Here is an 11,918-nt window from a genome sequence, read left to right as displayed (position 1 = left end):
TGAAACTTGTTTTATATTGTATGCATTTTTAATAATTTATCAAGAAATTGATAACTCAACTGTAAGAGTGGTCATGTGCGATAATACCGAGTTCATAATTTACTTTTGTTTATGATGTCGTTTCATAACACAATTTAAATGATCCATTTAACACTTTTAACATTGTTAAAAAATTTATATTTATCAATTCAACGCTTCATTTTTCTACGCAAATTCAAATATTTGATGTTACGAAAGTCTTGAGATGTAATTTCTTACCTGTCTATTTTGCTTGAAAAAAAGCTTGTTTACATTTTCAAACCTGGTCATTTGGTCATTTTCAAAACAAATAACATCTCTACATTCGATATATTCACACCCAATAAGATATTCCAAAAGCTCGCGCTGATATTGAATTCCAAGAAAAATATCTAGATATCGCTATATCGTTAACAAATTCTAAGAATCAGCTTGTCGTGCTTCGACCTAATCCAAGTCATTTCTCCATCAATATTTTGCACTCTTCAGAAAATGCACTTTTGTTTATCTTACCATAGCTCTGCTCACAAGTCGTCAAAGCTCTTTTGCGTATCGTCGTCGAATGATGATAATTGAGCGAGTCAAGTAAAATTCCGGCTGTTTGTGGAATTCCCTATAAAGCTGGTAAAGTTGTTTGCTCCATGAGACTTCTCAGTGTGTATCTAAATTGATATCGAGTCGGACGATACTTTATAACTCCTCCTGAGGAAGTTTGTTATTTTTTTGAGAACTTTACTTGTGAAGTAAGGACGCGTTAAAAAGTTGATAAAAACATGTACGACCAGAATATGCATCCAATGTCCTCCGCGGCAAGTAATGCCCTGATGAGCTTACAAAATCGCGGTGCAACTAATTCAGCTAATACGGCAGGAGGAGCGTCAGCAACTGCAGGAAATGTTGCTACTCCACAAAATCTCTTTGCCAATCCTGCCATACAGCCATCAAGTGTTATCAATTTGTCAAATTCGAGTGACGTCGTGATCGGTCCAATGACCCAATATCAAGGACCAGTTACCATTTATCAGTATATGGATGCTACAGTTGAAGCTAGATCTATGCAAGCAAATGGTGGTGGTGGTGGGTATTAAAGAATTTTTAAGTGTTTACACGGGAATGTGATTTTAAATTTAGAAACACAAAACTATTTGATCGGTCGGTGGAAGTAAATTTGTTTACTTATTCGATCATTTGTTTGCACAAAAGATATAAAATTGCCATGATCATCGCACATTACTTTAGATTTGATGATAGAGATTGACCTTGTACCATTCAAGGTGATGTATTCAAAATATGTAGTGATTCAGTGATTAAATTTAAATTTGATCACCTCAAATAAAAATGATTTTTTGTAAAAAGCTTCATTCTTTTTAACTCTCATCTTATTACAATTATTAAGGGCTTAAATTAAAAGCTTATTAATAATATTTTCCATTGCTTAATTATAATTTTAATTATATCCGACTTATGAATTCTACTTAAAAAAATTAAAAAAAAAAAACAAGAAAACAACTTTAACACTGTGATTTTAGAAGCTTTTAAGTTTGTTTAAACTAAAGCTTTGGATTTAATTGTTGTATACCTGTTCTCACAGAGCTTATAACCAATAACCAGGTATTAAAATTCTCATGTTTTTTTGTTTGTTTTGTTTTTACAAAACACTATTTTGCTCTCTTCTGTCACCTATCATTTGCATTTTAACAAAGTGCTATTAATCACATGTAATTTCTCTTAAATTGCAACAAGTTGTCTTGTTTAAGATGAATATAAATTATTATGGAGTTACATATATTTGTTCAGTTTTATCTCCAGAAAATCTAACATTATATGTTTTAAAAAAAGGTATTATCCGATGTCTTTGATATGTAAACCTTAACTTTATAAATCAAATAAAAGAATATTTAAAAATTTTATTTTAGTAAAAGATAATTCTAATGTCCTCTTCAAAATAGTATACCGGTGGGAAATTGTGCCTGCCTAACAATAGTTTTCGTTTTTAAAAAAGCATTTTAAAGAACTTTGAAGACCAATAAAAAATACATGATCAAGTTACTTCAGTGCTTATACCAACACAATCTTGTTTGGTTAACCTGACTATATTTTCCCAAAATAAAGCCAAGTTGAAATTTCTTCGGCCATATGTACTAAATTATAACAAAACTATCGCAAATTACAATATATCATTTCGAAATTCGAAATGAGCTAATTTGCGAAATTGTCTCATTTAGGCTGTAGTGAAAACAGGCTATTAGTATTGTTGTTCTTAGTCCTTGTTAAGGCCATTGTGCCACAAGTCAATTTATTTTTGTTTTAATTTTAATCTTATGTTAATTTTAGCGTAGTGGCCGTAGCTATGTAAAACTTGGCAGAACTTTTAAGGCAATATTGTTAATTTTATCATTGCTTTCAGCAAGATATTGCCGCGATTTAAAAGGAATTCGATAAGAAACGAAAAAATATATAAAATTTCTTTTTATTATTACCGGGTCAAATGATTTTGACCACAAAATAAGCATGCTATTAGGTTTCTTGTATAAAAAGGAATTTTTTTAAATAAAAAATTGAAAATCATTTAAGCAGTTTTTTTTAAATCAGTAACTTTTAATATCTTTTGTACATATGAACCTAGGTACATATGTACAATATTAAAATTTTAAAACATTTTTCAGAAAAATGGTGGTATGCAATTTTTAAGAAAATATTAACCAACACTTAAAAAAAAAGTTTACAAAAAAAAGTTTGGAAACAAAATTTAATGTTTTTTAAAAATCCAAAAGTTTTAATGTTAGAATAATCACAAATCTGATTTATTTCATTATTCACAACAATTTTAATTAAAATATTGGTGATGAAATGAAATAAGCCAAAAATTTGGTATTTTTAAGTTTTTAAAAGAGAATTAGGCTTAATTCTCAGTTTGGCTTTATTACCTTTCATTTGATAATAAATAATTGGACTAAGGTCTTCGAGCCCTTCCCGCCAAATTATCGTAAGCAACATGACGCTTACGATGTTTTTGGTTATAGTAAAATCTTAATTATCTTTCATTCTTAGACTTATTGGAGACAATTTTGATTTTAATGTTTTTTTGAACAATTGTTGATAAAATTAACACACAAAAATATATATCTTATTCGTTCTTAGTGTTGCAAAAATACGATTCTTTGTTGTTATTAATTCAAAATTAAACTACGATAATTTGGTGGCATGGACTCGATAAACACTTTAACTAATTTTTAGAAACTTTTTGCATAAAATGCACCGTGCTAACCGTGTAGTACGCGTTTTTTTGCGTACTACACGGTTAGCATATTTCTTTCGAAACTGCGAAATTGGTTTTACACTGCTGGAATATATTGTAACAACGTACTTAATTAAATGAACGACTTAGTCACACGTACTTGCTCTTGTAGTTACGAGTATGTCAAGACTTTCAAAGCGAACATTCATTAAAAAGTAATTTTAATTTAATCTTTACAAAATTTTTTAATACTTTTTTGCAAAAAATAGTATTTCAGCTACTTATTTTTAATTTTATGAAAACAGTTGAGTCGTTAAGGAAGCGTTTAAAAGTCAAAAATGAAGAAAACGGTTCTACCGCAGGTAGGTACCGTTGATAACGTTTTAAAAAATATTTTTTTTTTCTCTAGAATCACGAAAAGAAAGATTTTTTTTCAGGAACCGTTAATTTTGTACTTAAAAATATAATACCAATTTTGTCCATGGAGAATCTTACAAATCTTTGTTTCTATATAGGTACATCAGACAGACTGACAGAGCGACAGACAGAAAGACAGAATAGTGGTACCTATTTTTTTTTTGCATTTTCTACCAACGTTGTACCATTTCTGATTGTTATCTCCAATTCTATTTTTTAACGAAAACTAGCTACAAATATCAAAGTAAAATTAATTCTTAAATAATTGAATTTTTCATGGTGCGGTTATACATTTGCAAAACTCTATATCAACTCAAAGAGATAAAAAACGCTGAAAACGAATATAATTAATTTGGTCACTCGGGCGTATACGTACTTTTTAAATATTTTTTTGCACCTATACAAACCACAATTCTATTTAATTTTGCGTATTACTAACAAATTGGTCAATGCAAGTTTGCTAAGACATAACCTTAGGAAAAAACGTAAACACATAAAACATACTATGATAAAACTGAAGATGTGGCAAACAAAGTAGAACAGTAAAAAATAGCAAAATAAAAATTGGAACAAAATTCTAAATTTAATAATCATTTTTATCAAAAAAAAAAAAACAAAACCGACTTTCATGGATCAAAACTGTTTTTTTTTTTGGTTTTTCTCATGGTTTCTATTAATATAACTGGACGAAATTGAAATGGGACCACACTGCAGGCACCAGCTTTCCAATACAAAAAGAATTATCAAAATTGGTTAACTTAGTACAAAGTTATGCGGTAACAAATATAAAAAAAAAAAAATACAGACGAACTGAATACCTCCTTCTTTTAGGAAGTCGGTAAAAATATAATTAGAACTCGCCCAATATTTATGGTAAATTTTAATTAATCAATTTAAAAAAATTGTATGAACACATACGTTGTGCCGATTTTTTGTTTTCCTTTATCACCTACAATATAATATTTTAAAGTACATTATCATTTTTGATTAAATTTAATGCATACAATACTAGACAACTAATTTTTCAATGCAATTTTTCTCAAGAAAAGTTCAGCAACCTTTATCAAATTGAACAATTCTATATACTCACTGACTGTCATCACTTTTCTTTCTTGACATCTGTGATTGTATGTATAAGGTCTTATCAATTGTACTTTGTGTATAGGTAACTATTATTTGTTCTGTTTACTTAATTGATTTTAAGTGTACATATCCGGAAAACAAAATACAAAAAAAAAAAAAAACTGAATGCGTACAAATGGGACATCATTGTATCGCTTCCTATATTATTTCCAACAAGCTGCTGTTTGAATTATTAATTTACAATAAAATATTCTGTGAGTGAGTGAAACTTAATGTGGGTAATAAGTCTAGAAACTAAAAATAAATCTAAAGCTATTTATAAAATTGAAAAAAAAAAAAAAAAAATAGTAATAAATAATCACTCAATTACAAATGAGTATAATTTAATACATATTTTGTCTCCCTTAAATGATTTGACCTAACAATTAAATTACAAGCAGATTGATAACTTTGAGGTTAAGTTAATTTAATATTGAGAGTATTGATTTCATTCACGAAGAATGATCGAAAGTTATAACATAGGCAAAGATAATTTGATCACTTTTTTAACAATGTTATATTGAGGTCTTCCGAAATTCTTAAGGGGGGAAAACCCTCTGGAATTTTTTTATTTTTTCATTATTAATTTTTTGCCTAAAAATCATTTATCAACCGAAGAAACTATTTTAGTGGTGTTAGCCTCAAATGAAGCCTCAAAAGTCCCCAGATAGTCCTGAAACCCATGGGTTCCGAGCCTACCACAGTACAAAAATGAAAACTTTAAACGAATTTTTCTCGAAACACGTTTTTTTCCGCGCCGTGCAACGTAACTCAAAAACTAATGAAGCTATCGACTTAAAATAAAGTGCAAATTACTCGTTAACTCATTGGTCATTGCATGAACCTAAAAGTTTAATATAATTTTCACAATAAATATTTTTTTTTAACAATTTGTTTATAAAAAAACATTGTGTTTTTTCGTTATTTTGGTCTCTAATTTTTATTTTACACTTTTTTTTTCAAAACTTAGGTTCATGCAATGCGTATAAATATATTTTAATGGAAAAAAAATTCTCCTTTGATTATAAATAATTAACTATACCTGGGCATTGCACGGCGCAAATGCGAGGCATCAACTTTAAACGGCTGTAGAGCCGCCATTTTGTTTTTTTATTACTTCAAAAAAATTGTATTAACACTTCATGATGTCAATAATATCATGTATTTTTCCAAACTTTAATTAATGCTTTCAGTATTCCAAAAAAAAATCTTGAAAAACCCGTCGTCCAGAGGGATTTCCCCCCTTAAGCTGTGTCAAGATTAAGAAATCTGATTTTAATGATCTTATCAAGTCGCTTTAAGAGGGTTTAACCTTCAAATTTTTTGAGCCTTAGATAAACTGCTAACACTTTTCATTCTTTTTTTCCAAAAAACTAATGTTCGTCATAAGTTTGCAAAAGATACAAAATTTTAAATCGAATTTAGAGACCGAAGAAAATTGAACTTTCAAAACTCAAATTAAAATTTGATATCCCAGTCACGTAACCAACAAAAAAGTGTCGTCACTGTCACAATTCGTGGATCATTAAGCTCGTCAAACAGATTAAGTTCTACTCCCTCTTGCCTTCACTACAAAAAAAAAAGTAAAAAAAAAATACAAAAGTAATAAAAGTATATTGTAGTAGTCAACCACGATTCACCTCATTTACGATTGCACAGTATACGACTACGAATCGAGCTTATATGGCACACATTATCGTGGTGCGCCGCGCGAACACATCATATTACTAATCATTTTTGCTCCTATAAAGAACAAAACTAATTTTTTGAACTCGCGAAGATTTTTTTAAGAATTCCTCAGACATCATGTTCTTTTCCTTTTTAAAGTGACCATAATAAAATTTTGGAAAGTCCAAAAAATAATTTAGAATTGCGTCGGAATTATGACGTTAAATAAAAATTTAAGAACAGACAAGCTATGACTGATTTAAAGCATCTGTACTTAAGTTAAATCGTGGCAGTGTAAATTAAGTGTTGTACAAATTAACTCACATCATTTTTGTGAGTAGATATATTTGAGTCAACAATTAATTGACTTAAATAAGTCTGTGTGTCGCTTTTTTCGAGTTGGATAACAAGTTTTTATGTTTGTTAAAAAAAAAATTCCTTGACTAAGAATAAAATTGATCAAAACGGGTAAAGGTGTTTTGTTGTTGACATTTTTTGCAAAAAGGCGTTTCGGTTTCTTTCAACTTATTTATTGAATTCTAAAAATAATAAACAAAAGAAATTATAAAAATCGTGTTGTGTATTAAAAATTGTATGAAAGATACTTTTTGAAATGAAGCTTTTGTTAAAAGTCAATTCGGAGAAAAGGCGAAATAATCAACGTAACAGGAGCCCACAGCCTCCACCAAGAGAACGTATGTGTATTTAGTAATTAAATATTTTTTTAAATTATTTAAACCCCACAAAAAGCTAAAAATAATTCTAAAATCAGTCATTAAGATAATACTTGAAAGCCAATTGTAATCAAGTTTTTGTATACCTAAGGGTGGTTTTATATATGCATACATTATGTATTAATCTACTACCCAGAGGACTTTCTGTATGTAAAGTAAACGAGTTTGCTGGAGATAAAAAAACTAAAAACAATTATTATTATTCATTTATTACTTGTAGTTAAAAATATAAATTTCTAATGTTCTTTTTCCAGTAAATATTGATTGTGATTCATATGCAAGGTTATAAGAAATCTAGCTGTTTTTTTTTAAACATCAATATTGTATATGAAAATAAAAGTCATCCCTGGATTGTTGATAATAATAATAATAAAGAAAATGTTTAATACTCTCACAAAATGATTCATGTTTACAGTCTACATACACACCCAAGTTTACTTAAGTTTTTATTTACTTGACTAAAAAAAAAGGGAGACTTGATCTGACATCAGCAGTTCTTTGTGGTAATAAGTAGTTTTGTCTGCGTTTTTTTAACTTATGATATAGGAACTATTATAGGGCTAGTTAAGGATTTGTAAAAAAATTGAGCTCAAGATTACCATGACACATTCATTACGATGATGTTAAAAAGTTGGGTATCGCAGAATATGCTGGCCCGAATTAAAACCACTTTTGTAATTTCTCACTTTCTTGAAAACAACTCAAGAGATTTTAATAAAAAAATTTACAAAATTCACAATTTTTGTTTTGTTCTTAAGAATGGAGAAAAAATTCTTTTAACGTTTGAAATTTTGTATGCACTAAAATTTATGCTTTATAAAACTATTTTAGCAAATTATCTTACAACTACTGTTCATTTTTGGATATCATAAACATCTATGTATGTAAATGTCTTTTTTTTGATTATGTATTTTAAAAATGTTTGATATTTCTTATCAAATTTCTTATAATAGATATTTAATTAAAATTCTTATATAATATAATTCCGAACAGCCAGTAAGTGCGACACATTAGTGCAATTTATTTTTATTTCAATATGTGCAAAGTTTTTGTGTGTTTACTTATAGTTTTATGTATGTACATATGAAGAATTTATTGAAGTTGATGTTTGTTTTCAAAGGAAGGGGATAATTCCAATATAAATTGCAAAATTTTTAAAATTTACCAGACGACAAATATTTTAACTGGCTTAACCTTTTCAATGCTAATAAATGATTTTGTGGATATGTTAGCCTTAAGCTTGTGGGTTCATGATTGTTTTATGTTTTTCGTGAATTTGTAGTAAGGTCTCTTTTGATTCCTTATTAAATCAAAGATTGTTGCACAACGATCAATATCATTCCTTTTTTAACTAAGAAAACTAAGTTGATATAAGAAAATAAGAGACCTATTCTAAAAAAAAAAAACATTTCTGTAGTTTGGTTTAACTTTTTTTTTAAGAGAAGTCTGTTTGGCGAAAGATGAATCCAGTTGAAATGTATGTAGACGTAGAGTTTATAAAATATGAGATGAATCATCAATCATACCTAAGCAATTATCGCTCAGTGATAAATCAAAAATTATTTAAACAATTCTTTTTAAGTATAAGCTTCTAGATAACACCTTGTTTTAGCTTCTATTCTTATCGGCAGCTGCGTCTTGTTTTTGTAAGGCGTGTAAACGCCAACTGCGGATACGGATAGAAATGCCAAAAAAACACAGCTATAGTCTATGTTTTCATTGAAAGCCTGTATTGTGACAGGATAATTATATTGGTGATCAAAACAAAACCTCCGATTTTCGTTTAGTAATCATGTTTAGTGATCATCAGGCATTAGTTGATTACTTTAGTTAATGAAAATTTAATATTTTTTAAGAATATGAAGAAGAATGCTAAAAGTTGGGTTTTTGGAAAAGTGGATACATATGACGTCATCATCATATCAAACCAAACCCATTCAATTACGTTTTGTAGTTAGGTTCGCAAAGTTGTTTTTAGCAATAAAAACAAACTCGTGTTAAAGTATTGTTTCATGCACCATGCTGTAACATTTTCTGTGCACGCCGTCAAAATTATTCAACAGTTAATGTGAACTGAATATATTTTGTACTTTAACCCTCTGTAGGCGCACCTCTTCTTTGCGAATTTGGTTTATAATTTTTCAATTCGCTAGAACTTCTTTCGGTCTCACTATTTTATAGAGAATCATGTATGAAATTGATGTAGAATTTTCTGAGGAATTCGAATATTATATTCACAATCCCACAAAAATGTATTTTCACCCTTATAAAGACACTTTTTTGTGATCACTTTTTATTTTTGCCCTGCCAAATTCGCAAACGTGTGCTGACAGAGGGTTAAACAGTAAAATGTTTTAAACTCTGCTTTAGGAAGCTTAGATACATATATTTATGGTATAATCGACTGAATGTTACAATATAGGGAAAAAAAAATTTAACAATTTGTCGGTCCTGCAATATTGTATTTTGAGAAAGAAAACGCCAGATTGTTATATAAATATGTATGTATTTTGTGTATGTATTTTGTATTTGGAAATTCCTATATTTGACCTGGGTAACTTGAGAAAAAAAGATCGGCTCTTGCATATTGTTCATACAAGTGATGAGCCCACAATTGAGGACTTGCACTAAAATGGGGCAAGTTCAAATATAACTTTTGGTCGGAAATAAAAAAAAGTCATTCATTATTTTTTCACAAACGTTTAAAAATTACGTTTCTTTTAACCCTCTGTAGGCCCACCTCTTTTTTGTGACGTGATAGGCACACGGGTGCGAATTTGATTTATACTTTTTCATGTCGCTAGAACTTTTTTCGGTCACAATATTTTATAGAGAATCAAGTATGAAATTGATGTAGAATATTACGAGGAATTCGAATATTGTATTCACAATTCCGAAAAAAAATATTTTCACCCTTATAAAGATACTTTTTTGTGACCACTTTTTTGAAAAATCGTAGTTTTTTTATTTTTGTCCTGCCAAATTCGCACCCGTGTACCGACAGAGGGTTAATGAGGTTAAATAAAACATATTAGTAATAACTGCTATTTTTATTTTTTTAGTGCTCTCCAAATCTCATTTACACTATAGATTAAGAAAAATATTTTCAGTGTGCTTAAGAAATTGCATATTTTCCAGTACAGGAAAGAATTAATTTAATCAATTTATTATTTGCATTCTGATTCTGATCAAAAAACTTGTGTTATGAAATGTTTGCCAAAACTTAATTAACTGTTTTATCTTTGTCTTCTTTACAGGTATCACAAATAATCGTCACACAGCCACTGCAACCTCAATTCAAACAATATCAACATCAACTAAAATCCTATTTGCATTTGTACTGATTGTTCTTATAATAATTGGATTTATAGCCTACTTAGAATTACGTCATAACAGAAGAAATGATGATAAAAGGGAAATTCTATTTGGAAATAACTACGACACAGGCACATGTAAGTTTAAAAATTAAAAAAATATTCTTCAAAAGAATTGAAGCCAAATTGTTAGTAAATATATTTTGTGGCAGCACTGTTTTTATTCACATACCTACTTTCAAATGAAAATTACAAATTTTTGCAATTAAAATATTATTTTAAGTATCTCAGTTCCGAACTTAGGAAATGGACATCTTGTAGTCGATAGAGAACAATGGGGTACATCGGAGCAAGCTAAAAACCTAACACATCCTTTACGCCATCCAATTCCTTATGTGATGATAACGCACGTTGGTGTGCAATCAACTCCATGCTTTACCATTTACAAATGTTCCATAAAAATGAGAACCCTTCAAGATTCCTCAATTGCCGAAAAAGGATTGCCTGATATCTCTTCTAATTTCTATGTAAGTTTTCATTAGAAACAATTTGGGACATGAGAAATCTATAATGTCTTTTTGCATTCTATTTAAGGTTGGTAACGATGGAAACATTTACGTTGGACGGGGCTGGGACTATGCCAATACATATGCCAATAATTCACTATCAGTCACCTTCATGGGTGATTATATTCGTCATATTCCAGATGAGAAACAAATCGATGCCGTAAGGTATCTACTTGCATATGGAATAACCAATAAGCACTTGGCAATCGATTATAAATTGGTGGCACAAAATCAGGTAAAAATTCATATAGAAATCAGAGAGAAAATTTAAATTTACTGACGTAAATAATTTCATTTCAAATTCTATTCATTAGACAAAATCAACACGAAGCCCTGGTTTAAATGTTTATAAGGAGATAATCAAATTTCCACACTGGTATCCATGCGGAATGGATGGCAATCCGGGTTGTGGAGTTGAACTTGGTATGTCAGGGACTTGGAATGGTACAATGTAGAGAAACCTTGATTATACAATGAGTTTATTATATAAATGTCATTGAATAAATTTTAAACGTGATTATAATTTGTAAATATTAGAATAAGTTTTAAAAAATAATTGAATGTATTTTTTTTTTTTTTGTTAAAAATTCATTGTATGAAATATTATTGAAATGCCCATATTTCTTAATTAAACAATTTGAATAATTTAGAGTTCAGAAAAATTATTTCTAAAGTAAGCTTTTATTAATTTATATAAAAGGCAGTTTCTTATTAAAACCCCAAACGACTGATCCTAAGCATACACAATATTATGATTTTTATTTGTATTATTTTTAAGTATTGTTAGAAGTAAGGAACAAAAAAAAATAAACATTTTATAAACAAACCAAATGGATGTTGT

At 28.9% G+C, this 11,918-nt stretch overlaps 1 protein-coding gene across 3 annotated transcripts; it reads left to right on the top strand.

Moving 5' to 3' along the window:
• The first annotated feature begins 616 nt into the window (after positions 1-616).
• Positions 617-11,656, top strand: LOC129910326 (peptidoglycan-recognition protein LA). 3 transcript variants are annotated; one of them, XM_055987662.1, is made up of 5 exons: positions 617-1,092; positions 10,455-10,649; positions 10,803-11,038; positions 11,106-11,312; positions 11,392-11,656. In XM_055987662.1, exons 1-5 carry the CDS (start codon positions 792-794, stop codon positions 11,530-11,532), a joined length of 1,080 nt encoding a protein of 359 aa, XP_055843637.1. In that variant the 5' UTR covers positions 617-791; the 3' UTR covers positions 11,533-11,656. The 3 variants fall into 3 exon arrangements, with proteins under 3 accessions (XP_055843637.1, XP_055843636.1, XP_055843638.1); XM_055987661.1 differs by having other exon boundaries at positions 620-1,095; XM_055987663.1 differs by lacking the exon at positions 617-1,092 and adding an exon at positions 6,431-7,158.
• The last annotated feature ends 262 nt before the right edge of the window (positions 11,657-11,918 follow it).

The sequence above is a fragment of the Episyrphus balteatus genome, chromosome 2, assembly GCF_945859705.1.
Source record: "Episyrphus balteatus chromosome 2, idEpiBalt1.1, whole genome shotgun sequence".
Lineage (NCBI taxonomy): Eukaryota > Metazoa > Arthropoda > Insecta > Diptera > Syrphidae > Episyrphus > Episyrphus balteatus.
The sequence above is the reverse complement of the archived record's forward strand: the minus strand, read 5'-3'. Positions and strand labels throughout refer to the sequence as shown.

Bases quoted from the DNA above. Each gene is read 5' to 3' on its own strand.
- LOC129910326 (XM_055987661.1), top strand. From the start codon at position 792: ATGTACGACCAGAATATGCATCCAATGTCCTCCGCGGCAAGTAATGCC. The intron at 10,650-10,802 runs GTAAGTTTAAAA...TAAGTATCTCAG, and splicing joins TAACTACGACACAGGCACAT to TTCCGAACTTAGGAAATGGA. The intron at 11,039-11,105 runs GTAAGTTTTCAT...ATTCTATTTAAG, and splicing joins ATATCTCTTCTAATTTCTAT to GTTGGTAACGATGGAAACAT.